The sequence below is a fragment of the Liolophura sinensis genome, chromosome 6 (assembly GCF_032854445.1).
Source record: "Liolophura sinensis isolate JHLJ2023 chromosome 6, CUHK_Ljap_v2, whole genome shotgun sequence".
Taxonomy (NCBI): domain Eukaryota; kingdom Metazoa; phylum Mollusca; class Polyplacophora; order Chitonida; family Chitonidae; genus Liolophura; species Liolophura sinensis.
This window is the reverse complement of record NC_088300.1, coordinates 40,451,643-40,473,325: the sequence shown is the minus strand read 5'-3', so window position 1 is coordinate 40,473,325 and position 21,683 is coordinate 40,451,643. Positions and strand designations below refer to the sequence as shown.

At 39.0% G+C, this 21,683-nt stretch overlaps 1 protein-coding gene across 1 annotated transcript; it reads left to right on the top strand.

Moving 5' to 3' along the window:
• Positions 1 to 1,564: 1,564 nt before the first annotated feature.
• On the top strand, positions 1,565 to 21,683 carry LOC135467197 (neuroglobin-like). The gene is made up of 3 exons (XM_064744962.1): positions 1,565 to 1,710; positions 17,671 to 17,908; positions 21,486 to 21,683. The coding sequence occupies exons 1-3, from the start codon at positions 1,565 to 1,567 to the stop codon at positions 21,681 to 21,683; spliced, it is 582 nt and encodes a 193-aa protein (XP_064601032.1).

Sequence of the window (21,683 nt, the reverse complement as noted above, 5' to 3'; positions counted from 1 at the left end):
AAAACGTAAAATAAAAGAAACTAAATCTGACTACAGATATACATGTTTTAAATTCCAAATCCTTTAGTTTTTTTTATTTTTATGTGAAATTTAAAGGATACATGCAAAGGAACGCTAAAGCGAACACTAAAGGAACACTAGAGGATGGTATTGAGGCAAAAGAAGAAAGTTGTACCCAAATTTTTTTTTCCATTTTTAGATATATCTCTTAATAACTCCTCTACGTTGTGCATTTTTTCCGTCATTGTTCAGAACAGACGTCATCGATGCATTTACCATTGGCACCACAGGACCAGCTTAGGGCCCCTATCCGTGCTTCCCTCCCTGCAGTGTTGTTTCAACTTGTTTTGGCAACTATCACTGCTGACTGCGGCCTGAGAAAATGTGTACTCCAAAGCAATTTTATAGCCCCCTAGAAGAAATATGATAAGCCTTTTTCAAAATTGTTTCTACATATTCAAACATAAAAGGCATGTTAAGAAATAAAAACCGAATGTTTCATGTGGCATTTAAACTTGGAAATTGTATTCTAGCTTAATACTTTTATTACCGCCATCCTTTAAAGTGTCATCCCATATTTTGTTAATAGAAAGCCATGGAGTGGATTACAGGAACTCCTATTATCTGTACCTGTATTAATCTATGATAACTGTGGAAAACTACTCGTCGGCCAAACGACTGGTTTACCTGCAGCTTATCAATACTAAGAATAATAATATATGTACATAAAGACCAAGTATTCTGTATTATTGTTTTGCTATGGTATTACTTTATGCTAATCATGTCTCAGCCGTGAGAATAGTACATATATAGTAGTACATATGAACCTGTATGTCGAAGTCTGTCATACAAGAAAAACGGCCATAATTTTGCCGAGAATAAACGAAACGGCCTGAAACTCAAGTATACTGCTAGGGAACTAATGAGGAGACGGGAAGGGTTGGTAAAGGGCTCAGAAAGCAGAGGCTGTTATATCCATGGTAGATAGCTTATGTACATGTATCAGATACCTGTATGATAACAATTTCGGAACATGAAATACTATTACAATTGTCTGGACCTGCTGTTTAACCTTCACATTTCTCTGTGGATTAACGAGGGACCTGGCATATCATAACATGCAATTTTCATTACCATTATTAGCTACACCTATCTACACTTACTAAACAGTAAGTTAAGTGACATTGTGGAGCCGCCGGCGATGGCGGCGGTGGCGTTAAGTGCCCCGTAATTGACGTTCAGAGTGGAGCTGACACGCGAGTTCACGCGACTTGGTACCTTCCCCCCCAACCACCAGTTCCAAATTCCTCATACAGTCGGCAGGACTCTCGCCGCCACCATCGACACTTTCGGCTTGGTGTTCACAATCGACCTGCGCTATTCATTGTCTTGTCTGCCATGTTAAGGCTCACCGGGGTTAACTATTCCCGTTATTCATTCGTGCCTGTTCAGGCAAATATGTACTCGATAGAAGTAGATGATGCTGTGCTGCTGGCTGTGCGAGTCGACAGGCGTCTGATACTGTGCTGCTAACCTGGCTCAGCCCCGTTGTCCGCGCTGGGAAATGGGATGTGGGGCGTATAGCACCCAGCGTTCCGAGGAGGTGCAGATAAGCGCCTTTCTCACAAACCGACAAGTGGACCTGGTCAAGCACAGTTGGGATCTGGTTAAAGATGAAATGGAAGAAACAGGGCTTCGTATCTACTCTAGGTAAGACAAATTGCAACGCCACATCACAAATGCGGTACAACCTCCCGACGCTCATGCAAGCTAAGACGGTAAAAATGCTGTCTTGCTACAAGTGTCAGGTTCTTGACAAGTGAGGTCGCGTACTCAAATCCAACTCTGCGTTTTCAGTGATGCAGCAGGTTTGTCAGGTAAACGAATAGTGGTATACCTGTCGCGCACCCGGTTTCCTCCACCCCATGAAACTGACCGCTGATAAGTGAAAATTAGGGCGCTTAAACAGCAGTCAAATAACTAAATAATCCACACAAATAGACCTATATGCACCCATAGGGGTGTGGGAGCACTGCTGATCCTGACATCCACCTGAGGTCAACGTTCAGATCTGCTTGTATTTCATTATTTTTTTGTTTTTTTGGATATATTTAACATTACCATTAATTTTTTTTCTATTTATTTATTTGATTGGTGTTTTACGTCGTACTCAATAATATTTCACTTATACGATGGCGGCCAGCATTATGATGGGGGAAACCTGGCAGAGCCCGGTGGAAACCCACGACCATCGGCAAGTTGCCGAGGGCCTTCCCACTTACGGCCGGAGAGGAAGCCAGCAACTGCATTAGTGAGAGGCTCCTGGGTCATCCCGCCACACGGGCGTGCTAATCTCCTTCGCGTTCATTTCTGTAGGAATGGGACCGGTACAACAGTTCTCTCTGAAAGCTTTTGTCAAATATTGTCAAAAGATTTCAGATTTATATTGTAATGCATTTCTTTAATCGTTAACCTTCAACAAACTTGATTTCCCTTCGAACTTTTAAAAATGGGAAAATATGAAATGTTGTGAAAGGCATAAAAGATGCACAGTATAATTAGATCTTACTGTGATTTGATGACAAGTATAGCGCCACTACAGATAACGAGGGTTACTGTCTATAACAAGTTATCCATTTCAACTCCTTATTGTGAAGGCATAGTTTCATCTTAATTTCAAGGAATCTACAGGATTGTGGCTTTTCATTCACTAAGTTTCCATACATGGTTACATGTAGCACTTGCATCCAGTAATCTCCAAATAACATTCATACGATCAAAATGCTGAGGTGGTTAGCGTGCCGGCGCGGCGCAAGTTTCTTTTTTTCTTATATGTTTGAATGGGAAGGTTGTACATCCACAATTCGCCCAGTTTTTACTGTGTGTATATACAGACTGTGCGCTTTGTACTCGTAGCAACGCTTTGTACTCGTAACAACGCTTTGTACTCGTAGCAACGCTGTGTACTCGTAGCAACGCTGTGTACTCGTAGCAATATTCAGCACTATATTTACACCTATGATACATCTCACAAATGTCACCGGCCCCAATAGTACAGTTGGTAGGAGCGTCGTTGTAACTTCCTCACTTGACCTTCAGCATGAAGGGGATAGTGCAACGACTGGTTAACCCGATCAGTATAATGGCTCGGGCGGGGCACCTTACTTGCCTTCGGTAAGTCGTCTCAGCGAAGCAGCACTGAATTAAAGAGCAGTAGAAATCCATCCTCCAACAAGGAGGCACATTACATGCATTACATAGAACGCGGAAGGTGCGGAGAACGCGAGAGGGGAGGAGAACGCGGAAGGTGCGGAAATACTCGGATCCGAGAAGAGAATATTTTGAGTATTATTATACTAGACGTCTAATGAATTGCAATTAACGTTTTTACCTTCTCTTTTAAGTATAGATTCCTTCGTCGCCATACGTTAAACTCCAAGCACTCACTCACTCACTCTAACCAATGTCAACTGGTAGAAGTTTAGTAACATTACAACATATGCTATGTTTTGAAGTGGTTATGGAATGTTAAATGTGATGAAAATTATGTTGCCGGGATCATAGCGTCCATTTTTGACCGGAACCTCTTCCTCCCATGTATTGAACGCTGAAGGTGCAGAGAACGCGGAAGGTGCAGAGAACGCGGGAGGTGAGGAGAACGCGGAAGGTGCGGAGAACTCGGATCCGAGAAGAGAATATTTTGAGTATTATTACATTATAACATTTTTACCTTCTCTTTTAAGTACAGATTTACATGAGCAGGTAAAACCTTAACTCAGGTAAACTGACAACTTGGCCTTATTTCACTGATAACGTGGCACCTTTTAACAACTATGACATTGTGCTCCGGTTTTACTCTTTATGCTGTAGGCGTTTAAATCCTTCTGACATGTGAAGGGAAATAACCACATTCAATGCTCAGAAGTCGGCTTATGCATGTTGAACAGTAAGGTCGGATAAGATTTTTGGGTCACATACACATAGTAATAAAATGATGCTATTTTATCTGTTCATCATGATCCGTTGCTGGCAGTGCTATAAATTTAATATGTTATGATTACTGCGTTAAAGGGATATACTGATATATTATAAATACACAAATGAGTTGCATTGGAATGCTAATTTAACGCCTGAGGCTTATATTTTTCGAAAAGGGCAAATTAAGAGATTACATCCTAGAAAGGGTGGTAACCCACTGAAAAAACTCAACATTTGAGTAGGCGAATGGTCGAAGGGAATCCCGTGATTTAACTGTACACTGGATTGTCCACTCAAAATTAGACACATTTCAGTAGACATCCGGAAGCCTTAGCTTCAGGAAATAACGTTTAAAATAGCATCAGACTTTTTTGCCGTCGGCAAAAATAAGCTTCAAATAAGCTGTATTCGACTTTCAACAAAAAATTTCCACGTGCCTTTGCGAGTAGACCTTAAAAGATTCCCAGGAGCTTGTCAGCTTGCAGTGTGTGCGGCAGTTCTAGCCTGTATCCACGGAAAAACACATGCACATCCCGGCAATCTGTTACCCTGCTGACAAAATCTCGTGTCTTCCTAGAGATTTTCGCAGAAATCGAATACCGCTGAGCGAGTTTCAACAGTTCCGTCGTTTTACACTTGAGTCATTTTTACTGTCCGATTTTGTTCTTCTCACCGAAGAATCTGTACTGGGAGGAGCGCTTTCTCGCTGTCTCGATGGTGCCATTACTTCCTGAGGGTGTCTCAGATGTGGTCGTTTCCTGGTATGACTATATACGCTGCTGACATTTTACTCTAACCGTAACTCTCATTGCCGTCTTATTAGCTAGGAGTATGTTTTTATTTGAAATGTTTTAGCCACTCTGGACGTAATTGCTCATATACATTTCCAGCTTCACTCTGTTCATTGGTGTAGGAAGGTGAGAAGTAATCTCTCTGTAACGACAGCACCTCTCTGTGGATCCTCGTCATAAAAAAAAACGACTAGCGACACAGCTATATCTGGACTTTGTATGATGTGATATGTTTTTCAGTGAAGAGGCCGTCAAACAACAGAATCAATTTTCAAACGAATCAACAAACAGCATAACACAACGGGCGAACGAACAACAGAAAAGATTTATAAAATTGATTATTAGCACTCAGGTATACTCAAATTAGATTTTCGGGCCGTCCCTGGTTGTTGACTACATGTCAATTGTTAAATTGTTAAATTCTGTATGTCGCTTGGGTCCTTATCTGAATGTCTCTCATACATTCGTGGTCCATCAGCTGGGGACATCATCTTTTATCTCCCCGACATATAAACGTAAGCTAGATGATAACGCGACCAGCTTTTCTTTCTGAAGCATTTGTCTACGCAACAACAGTTTTGACGGAATGGTGGGAAAGGTTAGACGTGCGCGAATTGTTTTTTATTGCATAACGTGAAATATTTATATACTATGGAATCTTCATTTCCAGATACAGCTTCTTTTGTGTAGCTTTCAACACGTTTTACGCAGCAATTTATCATTTTATATATGATATTTTATCATTTTTCATTTTATTTTTGAGCAATATATATATATATATATATCGTTTTCCTGTGAACAATAAGATTTTAAAAAATCAGAAGAGGAGAAAAGGAATGAAAAAAATTCGATATTTCTCATGTCTGTGTAGGCTAAATCGGCTGCTTGGTAATCTCAGGCTATGACCATTGCACTGATAACGACCATTATGTGGAAAGGGAAAAATGGAAAATGAATGTGTAATTTACTGATGTAGAAATAAACCAGTCTTGCGGGTATTTTCTTTAAGCTTCTTGAAGCATCATTTTATATAGACGCATGCATGTAACTATACAGGAAACCTTAAGGAATACTGCTGTTTTCAAGTATAACCAGTGTATGTTCTCGAACCTTATTTGATGAGTCTATTTTCCTCTCAGGTATGCCTGAGGTGTTCATTGAATCTCCTCACTACACAGCTTAACAGTCAAAACATAGCTACGTCTATCTGAGCACTTACTATATTGTACTATAGCTGACAACACTTTATTATTAAAATAATTTACATCTTTTACAAGTAAGCTGTATTAAATATTTACTTGATGAGAGACCTGGTCACATGAACACTATCATGCAAATGTTTAATAACTCATCTAAACTAAGTGCTCTTTATTTGTTTTATGACATATATTGCAGTCTTATGTGGCCAACCTTGAAATTTATTGAATGCAAAACGAGATAAGATTTTAAAGTATTCCGTCCTAGAAAGCACCTGACTTATGTTTATGTCCACTGAAAAACTACCACTCAAAGTGTCTTACACGGGAATTTAAATTTTTTTGTTAATTTTTCTTAACCCAGTAAAAGTTTAGTGAAACTCTTGACACAGTTTCAGCACATTTCCTTTATCGAGAACAAGTCGACATGATGTTTACTCTAGTTCTCTAACGTCAAAAGCATTTTCTGTATAATAGTGTGAACAGCAGCCCATGGAAGATAGAAGTTCGACGATGAAGGCTTAAGCGATACATATAGTTTTCTTGGAAATTAAACATACTGGAGATTTTGATCCCATTTAAATGTTTACAAAATTACCAGGGGTTTGTTGTACAGCTAGATTTATGCTCAGTTCTGAATCAGATGGAAATAAGCCTGAGCAGCACTGAGGCTGATCTTGGCATTCGACTGTCTCTGGATTTTATGCTTAAATTTTAATTCTTCAGTTGTTATAAATTCAGAGAAAAAAAACATATAATAAGATTTAATTAATCTTAAGCGTTATCCTATGAAATGTCGCCTTCTCATTCCCATAAACCTCTTGCATCCCTAATGAAATTTGCACAAACTCTGATATTTGTTATCTATAAACTGCTGATTAAAGGCTAAAATGAACGACAATAAAAGTATTTGGAGAGATGAATGCGGTTTGGGCCGAGAAAGTATACAACTGTCTGACATAATTAGTGATACCGTCGTCTAATCTTACACAGCTTGTAAATCAATTAATTTGACGTCTGCGGTGGTCCGTGAATGACAAAGACTCGTTCCACAACACTTCGTGACATAACTCTTCGGCCACACGTAACTAAATCCTTGTAAACGATCTCCTTGGAAACTGAGGCCCTATTCAGTAGTTCTGAGTTATCATATGTCACTTTATGGAGTGAATGAGTAAAGGCTACGTAGCAGCTTAGGCCACGCAAGCTGATAGCAAAGTGTTTGATTGGATAAAATTCTCAAAATGGCTGCCTCGACTCACACCAGCCATTTGTGCAGTATTGTCATGTTGTTCTACATGTTATTCGAGGAAATCTCATTGAAATGCTAATGTATGATACTTTTCAGAAAACATCGGCATCCTGCTTTCGACTGAAATACATTTTAGCCAGGTGCCAGGTCCTTAAACATAATGATGACTTGTTTAATTGCCAAGGCAACCATGTATATGTACAAATAGCCTTTAAAAATTACGTAATAGATTTAGAAGAAACTGATTGAGACAGGAGAGGGCAGAACCGAAGGGAAACCCTTTTCTCTCATGTATACTATTTATTTATTTATTTATTTGATTGGTGTTTTACGCCGTATTCAAGATATCAGTTATATCAGTTACAAGTTATCATATACTTCCCACGTAGGGCCGGAGAGGAAGCCAGCATGAGCTGGACTTGAACTCACAGCAATCGCATTGGTGAGAGACTCCCGGGTCATTACGCTCCGCTAGAGGGCTAACCAACTGAGCCACAAAGGCCCTAGTATACTATTGATCATAAAGAACAGAGTAAATGTTTTTAATAACAAAATAATCCATTAATTCATACTCTTAGGCTGTATAGGTAGACTAATGCGCGCACCAACCGCCGAGATTCTCCATGGTGGTCTTTTCCCTTATACTCATTCTGACTATAGAGTTGTTTTAATCATCAGTTTTTCACTCCTGTGTAATGTAAGCATGGCGGAGGAAAATGTCACGTGTTAGAAGATCCGCAGTAAATACTGAAAAATAAATCAATTGGAAACTGAGTGCTATAGTAGTGTTTGGCGTTAAAAATATACATTTTGAAATTTGACATACCGGTAGCGCATTATATACAGTATAAGAGGGATACGGTGTTGGAATTTGAAATCAACAGGGCCCGGTTTCACGAAATTTCATTTTGTTTTCCTAACGTAAGGCAACGTTATTCGTTATGAAGTGTTTGACTTTTATGGAGAAACACTCCATCTTAAACAAAAAAGTTACCTTTTAAGCAATTTACTGAACTTAGGAAGTTTTGTAAAACCAGACCAATGCCGGTCTGTTAAGGTAAGATTATTATTCGTTTATATATATTGATGAACTATCTCTAGATATATTATATAGATCATTTTCTGTAGTTTTCTTGTAGTATGTTACGTGAGCCATTCATAGAGTTTCACCCTTTCCATCGCATGAGGTTTAATTAAAAAAGGAGATTGTCCGGGATTATAACGGTAGATTATTTACAAGTGGAAGTAGAACTTTGCAACCAAAGGGGTTAATTTCTCTTTTGGGACCCATTAATAAAAAGAGAAACAAGAAGTAGGAAGGAACAACCATGTGAAATTTCTTCAGATTACTCGTTGCTGTCCAGTTTTTTACTTCATGGATGTATGCAACTTGTTGTGTTCAGCCAAGAATTTGACCCAATCATTTGTATCACGCAAATAGACTTCATATTACATGTTATAAAGTGTAGAAGAAATCTTTCTTACTTTTCGGTGAGTGATGTAACATGAAAGTTGACGACGTGTCATTGTGAATTTATTGCTTTTAATGGTTGATGAGTGTCTGAAAGGATCTGATTTATCTCCCTGTGGAATGTATTAGAATGTGTACACGTGACGACTTCTGATGCAATGGTTAAAAAACTGTTTTATAGATGACCATGTAGGGTTACCCAACATGGCTACCCGTGAGGAATGACCCTTACACGTAGCGCCATAAACAGCTCAGTGTTTGTCAAAACAGGAACAGCTACTGCAATTTACTCCTGATTCGGGCAGACTATAAATAGATGCTTTGTAACACCCAACTGTGTTTTGTTCTATTGCATTTGTATGAATCACCCAACACATGCTAAACAGGCTACGACATAAGCGGTGTTCTATAGGCCTACATTATCAGTGTATGTTTCATGTTCAGAGACACGAAAATCTGTCCTGGACCTTGCCTATCCAGTATACTTGTGGACGTGCAGTGTAGACAGTCAGTGGACACACTGCAAACCTTGAAAGTGTATTGCCAACCTGCCAGTTATAAAGCTTGTATGGACACTGAAAACTGCTGACACTAGGCAAGTTATGTAAATAGGCTAATTCACACTTCTTGCAGAAATGTGATTTTTATTGTTCAAGATCATAACGTTATTCACAGAGTTCAGGTTTGAAACCATAACACAATACGTCACATATAAAAGCCCATGTTAACCGTTTCTCGTTACCAGCTTGGCGCCACACTGAGCTTTGCTCTCCGCCAAACGTCACACTGTATGCCAAGCTCGTATTTAAATGCGTTAGATAAATGTGTAAAACATAACGCCTTGCAAAATATTTGTTTATTTATCTATTTATTTATTTATTCATTTAGTCTGTTTCACTTATACAATGGCGATCAGTTTTATGCCCGAAGGAGATATGAATGCACGGAAAAAACCAGGGGCTTTGACAAGTTACTAACGAACCTTCCCTCGTGGGTCGTACATATGGGTACATCATATTGGTCAAAGACAAACGGTCTTTTTTAGAACATTAGATTGCGCAAGCGGCAGGACAAGCAGTTTCAACAGGCACCTCAAGGGTCATAAGCATTGTAAGGTAAAACACTTAGGTAGTCGGTTTCGGTGCTCTCTAACCTGCAAAATAATAAACATTCACGCCGTGAAAGTGGACAAACTGAAACTGATATATACAGCATGCACGCGGCCTATAGATTCCTGACCAGGTGTTGTTTACCGATAAAGACGCCAGTATCTTACATACGCTCCCCTGTAATGCACGCACACCTTCTCAATACCACCTGAATAAAAGACAACAGAATAGAGGGTAACTCCAGAGCAGCTGCAACTGTCTTAATTGGCGAATTGTCCCATGTAACCCGTACAGTGAGGCTTCTCGTTAAGCCGTTTCAGTATTTTGACTGTAATTTTTATATTCAGTTTGTTTCTGTTTACGGTTTTCTGTGCTAATGGATTCGCCGCCTGATTGAAACTTCTAATCATAGTCTTAAAAGATGTCTCATAATACAGTGTCAAGAGGGTCAAAACTTAGTCTTATGCCAGAAGCCAAACTGTCAAAGTGTTGTGTATTTCAGGCTTTGCCAGTAGGTTCTACCCCACTTTGTCTGTAGTTGCCATATCGATTAACTCTTATCTATCCTCACTGGCGTCATGAGAACACTTGAAACTCTGCGCACTGTGCGAGAGAGAAAGACAACATTTTGTGGTTAATATGCGAATTGGCACAGAGAACAGAAAGCGACCTACCTTAAAGAAATCAATAGTTATATATCGTGGAGAGCATTGTAATGCATGGCGGGACAGACAAGCATGCCTCCCGGATGCATTATCTACTTAGTTTGCGTGAAAGTAGAGGTGATTTGGGTGGGCCTTGGAAATGTAGGATTTACCTCTATAGACGCCTGATCGATTATCTGTAGGGGCATTAACTCGAACCATGACGCAATTATTGTATAATTACTCTAAACGAGTATAGGTTTTCTCTCAGGATGGTATGTACCCGTTTCACACTTTCTATACGCCCAGGTCCACACGTCATTTGCCTTTACATACAAATCCGTTTGGAGATCTTCCTGGTGAGCTGTACACTTTGTAACTTTTGTTATTCAGACATAGTTAAATGCAACTGTTTGGTGGTGTTAACGTTGCTATTTTACTGGGAAACAGCTACATTCGTGTGAAATGTTGTTCATTGCATCACTTTTGCAATGGCCCGTCGGGGGTTGGGTTGAGGTGGTTAGCTTGCCAGCGCCTCGCCATGGCCCTTGAGCATTTCACTAGTGCGGCCTCTGTGAGTTCGAGTCCATGGTGGAGCACGGTGACATCCTCTCCAGCCGTAAGCGAGTAGGTCTACAGCAACCTGCCGATGGTCGTGGGTTTTCCCCCACCATACTGATGGCCGTCATCGTATATGCGAAATATTATTGAGTACGGCGAAGACACCAATCAAATAAATCAATACATGAATCATTGGCCCGTTTTGGAAGTGCGTAGAGGCGACACCTGCACGTATCTTTCTCTGTCGTTTGACAAATGCATGTAAGTAGATTGAATAAACTGATATAAAATCGAGTTGATTTTTCCTCTGACCAGCCATTTGTGACATTTTTCAGTCACATAACCACAGTATCAGATTGTGTCGCCACTCTATCACCTCAGGAAAACAATGTTTAAGAGGCGTGTAACCCTATGATAACACACCTTGTAATACTGACTGTTCCAAGTGATAACCTAACTCGCATATTCACGTGTGCAGTTTTTAAAAGATGAATATCAAGATAATCGATTTATTCGACATAATCGCACTCCGATCTGTTTAAGACCACACTTCCTGGCGCTTACTATGTCTGTGAGTCTGCCACTTTCGCATGTTATGGATTTAACTTCTGCAACACATACAGTCACTCATACATGTGCACAGATCTTGATTCCATGGAGTAGCTCATACTTTTGTCCGCTATGTTTTGATTCACTTATACATTGAGTCAGTCACACATTAAAATATTAGAAAACATATAACCGTAGCTATAACAAAGAGGGATGGAGAAAGACTTAAATGTGTTTGGTAAATCTATAAATCAATTAAAACGCGTCACTGGTATCCCACGCATTTATAGCTCAAAAGCAAACCAGGTTTCACGTGAAGGCGGTCGAGAAATCTGCGCCCTCGTGTTACAGAATTAAGTCCTAATTGGTTATAACTGATAACATACATGACGGCACTTTCAATTTTCTCAGTGTATATGTGAATTTGCTTGCTTTGCCATGTCACAAAATGAAAGGTATATGCTATTTAGATTTTTTTAAGGGATGCTTTTTCTATGTATATCTACATTAGGTATAGTGTTGTATTTTCAGTGAGGCATACTTGCGTGGAACCTGGTACAATGTCTTCGTCATACTGTATATCGACCGCGTACTCGCAGATTTGACCATTTTCATATTCGACTTTACGGCCTCTGTGCTTTTTGTAATGCACAAAAGAAGTTGCACAATTTGAGAACTGGCGATATTGCCGGGGTAATACATTTGATCACCGGGGATTCTAAAATAATTTCTTAATGTTTATGTTGAAAAGTCAGTAAATATATATATATATATATATTATGTATGAATATTTATTTTATTTGTTTGCTTGTTGTTTTACGCCGTACTCAAGAATATTTCACTTATACAATGGCGGCCAGCATTATGGTGGGAGGAAACTGGGCATAGCCCTGATGAAATCCACGTCCATCCGCAGGTTGTTGCAGACCTTTCCACTTACGCATTCTGTATGATCTTGGTTCAAAAAAATACTGGGTTAAGTGGAGCCTAATACCATACTTGTAGACATCATTTACATTTATACATTTTGCTGAGATATTCAATCAGTGAAATATAAAGGAGCCTTAAAGTTGACATCATGCATTCAATCGTCTGAAAGGATACATGAAAAGGACCTCAAGCTGAAGATTATGGTTTTAAAGTAGGTGAAGGAAGTTGGAAGAAAACTGTAGTTTAAAGCCAATTTTACGTCTCAAGAAGATGGCTGAGATGTTTTTATGTGCTTTAGGACACACCCAAAACTGTATATTAAGAAATAAAAACCAAATGTTTCAGATCTGGCAGCAGTCTGAGGATGGTCTTGGGTTTCCCCGGGCTCTGTCCGGTTTCCTCCCACCATAATACAGGTCGCCGTCGTATAAGTGGAATATTCTTGAGTACGGCGTAAAACACCAATCAAATAAATCAAACGTTTCACGTTTCTTTTAATATCAGTCATAATGTTCCAATGTGGATTTCTGAATACTGACTAAGTATAGACACATGTAGTTTTTCTGTAGTTAATCACAAAGCAGACCAAATAAATAAATAAATATATAAAACATTAAATAATTCGGTTGGAACCTAACGCCGAATCCCAGCCGTAGGAGTTCGGACAGGTCATAGACGTTTTTTTTCAAAAAAGTATGCGACAAACAAATAAATGGTGACATTTCTTTCAAGCGAGTAATTACACAATGATTCCTTTCTACAGCTGGCTAGATGGCAACACTTCATATTGATATCCCGGGCATGTGTATAGACTTGCGCTTCACTGGTGCATCGCAGGCTCACACATCCCAGGGGGTAATGCTGTGTAATATATTGATAAGTTATAGCGCTCGTTGATCAGGAAACAGGGAATATCACTCCGGCCTTGAAGCTACTCCACCGTGCCGTTCATATCGATTCACGCCACTCATAACACCGCCAGCTATTTATTTTGTTTTGAAGTCAGAAATACGTGTGGTTCGGGTAGTTCAGCCATGTATCATTATTTATGTAGTCCAGCATTTGTGTTCAGCTTAAACTAGACTACAGAGGTACTGATACTCTATGACTACTTCCCGATAATAATCTATCCTGTCGAGATTCTTTTGTAGATTAATGTTCATTTCCATCGTCAAAGAGCACCATTTGTTTTTGCGCAGTTCGCAGCGGCCATACAGGCTCAAAGTCTTACGCCATCCCTTTCTCCAATATAGCCATTTGGCGTTAATCATCGGTCAAACAAATATATATATATATATATATATATATATATATATATATATATATATATATATATATATATATATATATCCACACATCTCTGATGATCGCTTAATCCACCGTAACCTTGACTTGTCCGGCCATCCGTGGATACCAGATAATACTGGATAGCACACAATGCATAGAAGTAAGGCTATATTAATCTGAACCTGAAAGATATATAAATCTATATACAGCCATAACCTTCAGTTTCCTACGAAGCCTTAAAAGGAACAGGCCAAAGAAAGTATTTTTACTCATTTCAAGGAAAACAAATAAACTCGGTAATTATCTGGCACCGCGAGACAGTTAATTCATACATATCAAAGGAGAAAATCCCCCCAAAAGAGTGGGGGGGAGGAGGGGGCATGAGGGGGTAAGGCGGGGATTTAGCCCACAGCTAATGGATCACATCGATCCAAAAATAAAATTTTCCAACATTTTTTTAATTTTTACAAGTTTAAAATATATGATACAGCTAGAAATAGCGATACCGGGGTTCCTGTCATTGCTGAACTGTCCGATAATGTAATTTTCAGTTTCTTAGGCTCATTTGCTTGCGATTTATTATCACTTTCAGTTTGGGTGAGGTTATTTCTGTTAAAGATAATCTATGCCCCATACATTGGCATAGGGATTGATGTTCATTTCATGTCTTATATACTCTGTATTTTAAATTTTAGCAAATTTTAGTATGAATTTGCAAACCACGTGTCCTACATTCCTCCTTTTTGGTATCCCTTTGTAACTTTCACATGCTTGTACCAACCATATACTACAATTCAGGTTAATAGCTACAGCGCTAGCGGTATAGGCTCTCAGAAAAATGATAACAATAGGGTTTCCAGGCAGCTGCTGGAATCCCTAAATATGTGAGTGTATTTGTGTTTGTAATTAGGTGCCAATTTGGTATCGCTATAGATGGTACGACTAGCCAAAAATGCCTCATTATTCGACCTGATAAGTTCTGATTTATGGACGAAGCAAGTTGTACCCTAGAATATGATTGGCCCAGGATTTGTATCTCCGAACTTTGAAACTTTGGGAGAAACATCTTGTGGGGACACGACTTTCTTCATACCGGTACTTAAAACAATAATTTTGGCTTTTGTTTTACCAGATCTCGGTCGTACCCTGATGCTGAATAAACAAATGCTACCTCGACCTGTGTTGCGTCTGTAGTGTAGTGGTAATCGAGTATATTAACTCTCAAGGAGATCGTGGATTCGAATCCCTTGGCATTTTTGCTAATGTATAATTTAAACCATTTAAGACATTTTTCTTTAATTTTTTATCGTTGATTGGAAAAATCCCAATTTCTGCAATGCATACACGTAAATACTCGCTCACCCAGTTTTCACCTTGCGGGTTTCAGATGATTAAGAGCTATGATCAATCGATTCCATCGACATCATGCATTATGTCAATACGTTGTGCATAGAACTGTTAAAGTTTGTATGGCCACTGAGCTGGAATTTTGATCGGCCACCACGTAGACCAAAAAGTATGTCATGTTTGCCACATGCCACAATAACGACATGGACCAAAGGTAGTCCCAAAAAAATTAAGACCTCAGATGTTTCTGTATTTCACCTGAAACTTTCCGTCATGCTTTTCCCAAAATACGCAGACCCATTCAGACTGAATGCTCTTCACAGGCGTAGTAGGGCCTATAAAGTTAAGCGAAAAGTGCAGTGTATCTACTAGGTTTTGTTGTACCAATATTTTTGTTAAACTAGTGTTTACATGGACATCTGTCTAATAATAGTTTATGTGGGAGGTAAAAATATTTTTTTCACTAGAAAAATATTTTCAAGCAGTCATAGTCAGAGGAGGAAGATTGGAAAAGGAGAAGCTGAAAGTAGTGTAGTCAGTGGTGGCAAACGAATCCTGGGCAGGGGGAGATAACCACCGTCTGTTGATTTAAGGGGACTGGTCTGATGATTAAGACTGTAACATTCCAGTCAGGCGTATTTCAGAATGTCTGGATATATTTGTAGCGTTTTTGTGAGAGACAAGGAAATTTTGATGAAAGAGTAGACTGATGATTATGATGGAGATGTTCGCAGAGAAATTTAATGCCCTGACTGATGTGAGTTAATGGAGTTCGGGTGGTTTGTTTCGTGTTCATTGCTATCTGTCACGGATTTTGAACAGCTCTGTGTGGTTACGAGCTGCAAAGTTAAAACACATACTGTCTAATATTTCAAAGCTAACAGCGTTCATTACCTGTGGGGGGTTATATTCTCCAGTGAAATCTAGTAGGGATTGGCTCAAACGGAAAGTTTCTGCTTGATCCTTTGATATGCTGGTCACCTTTCGAATATGTTGTCAGATACTAATAGTCGGGCTTAAGCCATTATCATTTTCATAAATAAAGATCTGAATTCTTATTGTTTACTGAAGAGTTAACACTGCTAACATATTACTTTATATATGTATATAACCTGACAAGGATGCCTCATGGTTGTCAGAAAATTACATACATAAATTAGTTTGGATAGCGACTCCATTTTCATCGAACTAATTGCGCCAAGATAATAAGATGTGTTTTCGGAACTCAGGCTGTTATATAACAAAAAAATAGTTAATTCATAGCGACTATTGCCACGGTTCTGTGGTTTAAAATGTATGGATCCTACATAAATAATTCCCCACAGCTTTAAGGACTAAACAAGCACTTGTCTGTGGACAAAGCATAGTTCTCAGAGTTGGATTAACGATTCCGGCGTTTACAAGATCAGAAATAATATTCGTCTTTGAACAATGTTCTTGCGGTCACACGAGTAAAACATGATGGATGGTCTAATCAGTCTGGCAGACATTATACTGATCTGAATCGCTTACCTTGAAATGTTTTTAACTAGCTGCATGTATTTACTAGGAGATGTCCTGATCGAAGTCGGAAACATAAGATTTCTTCTAGAAAGGGGAAAATGGAGGCTCTGTTCGACAACGTGGTCAAAGGAGCGATTAAAAACAACCTTTCTCCAAAGCGTCCAACTCAGTTTGTCATAGTTTAAATGACAGGGACTTTACTTTATTTAAGGTTTCGGATATTGAGAAAGTATATATCCTTTTGATAATAATCAACCGGTAATTGATAATTATTGTTTCGTTCCTTGTTTTTTTTTCTGTTTTTTTTGTAATATGACACAGTGGCAACAGAAGTTTTAGTGTACATCCAAATATTATGCTACTTTCCATATATTAATAGAAAACTTCGCCTATTTGACCGAAAAAATATTGCTGTTTTTTTTGCTATGGACCGTCTTTAAATAAGTTTACAAATTATGTTGTGACTGTTGAATTTTTTATTTACCACCTGTACGACCGCCCTAAGGATCTACCTAGCTGGGAGTAGGCCTGCAATTTTGGCAGCTCATATGTCACATTGCAAAACATCAGCTAAACATTATAGAATAGTGTTTAATGAAATCGTATTGCCAAAGAACAACAGCATGTTCGTTTATGACGCCCTGGGTGAAAGAAACACTATAAATTAGCGTGTAGCTAGTTTTGAAAATGGATCAAACAATGCTGACAAATATTTTGATTAAAAAAAAAAGAAAAATACGGGTCACCTGCATGTAAGTATATGTACATGGAAAGCAACACGTCGGAATGCGGAAAACCGTACCCCGCTGCATTGCCACAAAATACCATAGAGATGGAAATCAGAAGTGTAGAAAAAATTCGTGTAGAATGACACCTTATCATTATCACAGCTAATCAATAGAGGATTCAAGAGCCGCCAAAGGCCCGGAAGCTGTTGGACCTTACTAAGACATAAACCCGTCTGAATGTGTTTTTAGGAGAAAAGTACTGATTATTATTATGTTATGTTATTATTATTATCTATTCTACTGATTTTTGTCCTTGTCACACAGGTTTCTCGACAACGAAAAGGATCTACGTCGCTATTTCCCTAAAATCTTACAAAATAACTCTAAGGATTTAGAGAAATGGGAGGTGAATGAGGCGATGCTGAAGAACCACGCCTTGATCGTGATGGAGGGGCTGGGTGCGGCTGTAGAGAGCATAGAAGACTCTACCTGCCTTCATGCCATACTGCTCAGTGTAGGCGAGAAACATTACCAGATGAGGATCAGGCCCCAGTATCTCGAGGTATGGCCACCGGATTCTTTTCTACTTAAAGGTCTATCTATTTCACTATTCTTTGTATACATACTAGAATTTGTGAGAACCGGGATGAAATCATACCCAAGATTATACAAGTGGTACTTGTTGTTGCCTGTTCGGCGATCAGCAATGAGGGGTTCGAGCAAGTAATGAATGGATTAGTGTCAGTATAATGTGACTGGGTGGGGTGTCATGTCTGGTGTCTTTGGCATGATACTTTAGTGGCGGCAGCACCTTCACTACATGGACTCGCTCTGCCACAGGAAAACACGGTATATGTACACACACCTAATGACTCCTTGTCATCTGACTGAAAAATTGTTAAATACGACATAAGACCATATACATACATATATATAGATAATTATTTATTTATTTAAATTTATCTTACTTGAACCCTTACTACATGCCATGACTGGACTACGAATTCCCTCAATGTGGGCAAGAATATTACATAAAGAGTAGGCAAGACAGTGGTACGATGTGCTACGAATTGACCGGACTCCACTTCGATCTGTCAAGACATTTTTACGATGTACTACGATTTTTACGATCCACTACGATTTATCAGTAAATAATACGATAGCTTCAGGGTAGCCACATAACGTGGCGTTACCCGACAACAGCGGACTTCAAGATCCTGCACTATGGGTTTCCGGATTGCTCGCAACATCATCACTCAGTAGCCTTATTCGAGAGATATGCAGGGCCATCATTGCGAAATATCAGGAAGAAGTCCTGCCCTGCATAGTGAACCCAGAAGAATGGAATCAGCGACTGAACACAGTGGAACTTCCTTAACATGTACTTTTAGATCTAAAACACATGGCCTACGTTTCCTAGCAAATGCCTTAGTCTTTAAAGAGAAGGCTAAGGTTTTAATTTCAGCATAAGACCAATAGAAGAACCATACAACAGATTGACAAAGATTGGCACATTTTTGATTCAGCAAATGAACAATAGATGAAACATACAACAGAGGAAACATGTCAGATAAACAATAGACATTAACTACTATGGGTAAGGGTGTGAGTCATAATGGCTGGCAGTCTAGGGTCTGCATTTGTTTAATCAGCAAAATATATATGCGGATGGTCGTGGGTTTCCCCCGGGCTCTGCCCGGTTTCCTCCCACCATAATGCTGGCCGCCGTCCTATAAGTGAAATATTCTTGAGTACGGCGTAAAATACCAGTCAAATAAATAAATAGATAAATAACTGCATTGGTGGTTTTTAGCTGGCTTGTACTAAATACGGCAGGAGTTTCAACGTTGGACTGCTTTCCACTTACAAATTACCAGGTTTATTTACTAGTTACCTGTATATATTGCTTATTGCATATTACTTTGAGAACTTTGTGTGACAGGTCGTTATGGAAATAGATCTTACGATTATCGGCTGGGTACCTCTTCATGGTCTACGCATTAACGAATGTCCAACTTGACGCTTTATGTAAAGGTTTATGTTATCTGAAAATATATTTGTCACATATCCCCCAGAGTTTGTCTCCACACAGCTTTAGGTGCGAGGAGAGAGATACTCAGTGTATATGTAAATGTATTTTGAATTACCAAACTATTAATGCTTATTTTTGAGTGTGTTTAATTACCGTAATTAAACCGTTTATTATCTAATCGTTCCGCACGTTGATTGTGGAGGTTAAGGCCATAATAAAGAATGTTTCACTTATATTTGGACGGACCGCTTCGGTGGCCCAATGGCTAAAGTCGGGATACCCCGGGATCCACTCAAGTCGGGTTATACCAAAGACTTGGTACTTGCTGCCACAAGAAGACACAATATACGTTCACACACCTAATAACCCCTTGTCATATGACTGGATAATTGTTACGTATGACGTAAAACTCGAAGGAGAAATACAGTTATTATGGTGGTCAGTTGCAGGAGTGGAGGAAACCGGAGTGCCGGGGACTGCGTTCTAGCAAATTCCAGACAAATTCACTCATGTGTGACGTACATCATATTGGTTGAATGGAAGTGCTCTTCACCTTATGATTTCTCTCCACCCTATGACTTCATGCATAACAGAGCACTTCGACCTCTTATCGGCATCAAGTTCCCGATAACAAGGGAAACAGGGGAATCTAGAAAGTTACCTTTCCTACAATTTAATTGAATCCACCCTAGGGATATAAAGGAAAACATCTAGCCACTCGACTTAAGTCGGTATTGATAATATCTTGAGTAATTACGGCGGTAAGTAACGATCAAACAAATATATAAATACATCAGTCTCGGTTATTTCAGAGTTTTTCATCTGCTTGTAGTTTTTATGAATATTATGATATTAGTGTATTCTGAATGTTAACTGTGAAATTGGCAACACGTGAGAGCCGTTAGCACTGACTTCTTCAAAGAAGTCGCGTGATCGAATTCAGTTTGGCCATGCCTCATCGCTCAAGAGGTTTTTTTTTGTGAAGTCCTTTGTGAGCGGCGGTGGTTTATCCTAGATATCACCATGCATCACTTAGAATATGATAGGGTAAAAGCTCCTTTTTTTTGGTGATATTTTCTGAAAACCATAGATTTCAGTCACCTTAACGAATCAGCACATGGCTATTTACTTCTGTGAACAATGAAATCAGCAAATTATCTGCCTGGTGGAGGCTTGTGTTACATCTGTTGTCTTAGTAATGAACTCGGTTGTGAACCAAGCCTCTTACCGCTTTATCATCACGCGAAGTTTTACTTTTGACAATATCATCCAGCCTGGAAGCTTTCAACATCTTGAGTAAGTGGTGTGAAGCAACAATCAAATATAATATACAAATACATCAAATCCAGCTATTTGGAAGTTTTTCGTGTGTTTAGTGTTCTTTTTATTTATGATATTCGACTTTCACTGTGCAATATTCTATTTATATTTTGATAATAAAATGATTTTGCGTGTTTGAATGATTTTTTGTTGAATGTTTTAGCTGTAGAGACTTAAGTCTCCTAGACAAATTTAACTTAATGTATAAAAGGCGACATAACCAGATCTCACACGCGTGTACCCGGTGAAGAGAACAGGTCTGAGTGTTTATATCGGAAAATAATTGTAAAATCGTGTTATTTCGTTCCGTGGTTTGACGGCGTTGCTGTGTATTGAAATAAAACTGTATGAAAACTAAATCTCATCAGGTATTTGGAGACGTATTTTATGAGGTTTTAATATTTTGACTGATTCTTGCTCTCGGAATATTGTTGATTTTAATGGTGTTTTGTCCTTGTGAATTCAAGTCCAGCTCAATCATGTTGGCTTCTTCTATGGTCGTACGTATGAAAGTCTGCAAGCATGGTGGGTTTCCCCGGGGCTCAGTCCAGTTTCCAGTTAAGGGTTATGTGTCTGATTCAACAATATCACAAAACATTATTCCCCAGAATCCATTAGGTGGTCTATTCTTAAATGTAACTTGTAACTATATCTCCAGAAGGTTAGCAGACCAGAGGGAACAATGAATACCAGGAATTTATGTATAATAAAACGAGGCAATGACACTCTTGTCTCTATTCATATACATGTACATTTACTTTTCATGTTTGCTTTTGCTGTGTTTCAGCGCCTCTGGCCAGCTATTGACTTTGGATTAAAGGAGGTGTTACAAGATGTGTACACAAGAGAAGTGAAAGACGCTTGGAAACAGATATTCATGTACATTATCACTAAAATGAAGGAGGGCATGAGCAGAGCTAGGTTGATGGATCGTGAACTATCTAAATCTCACAGTGAGGAATACTCTCACATCTCAGCGCGATGA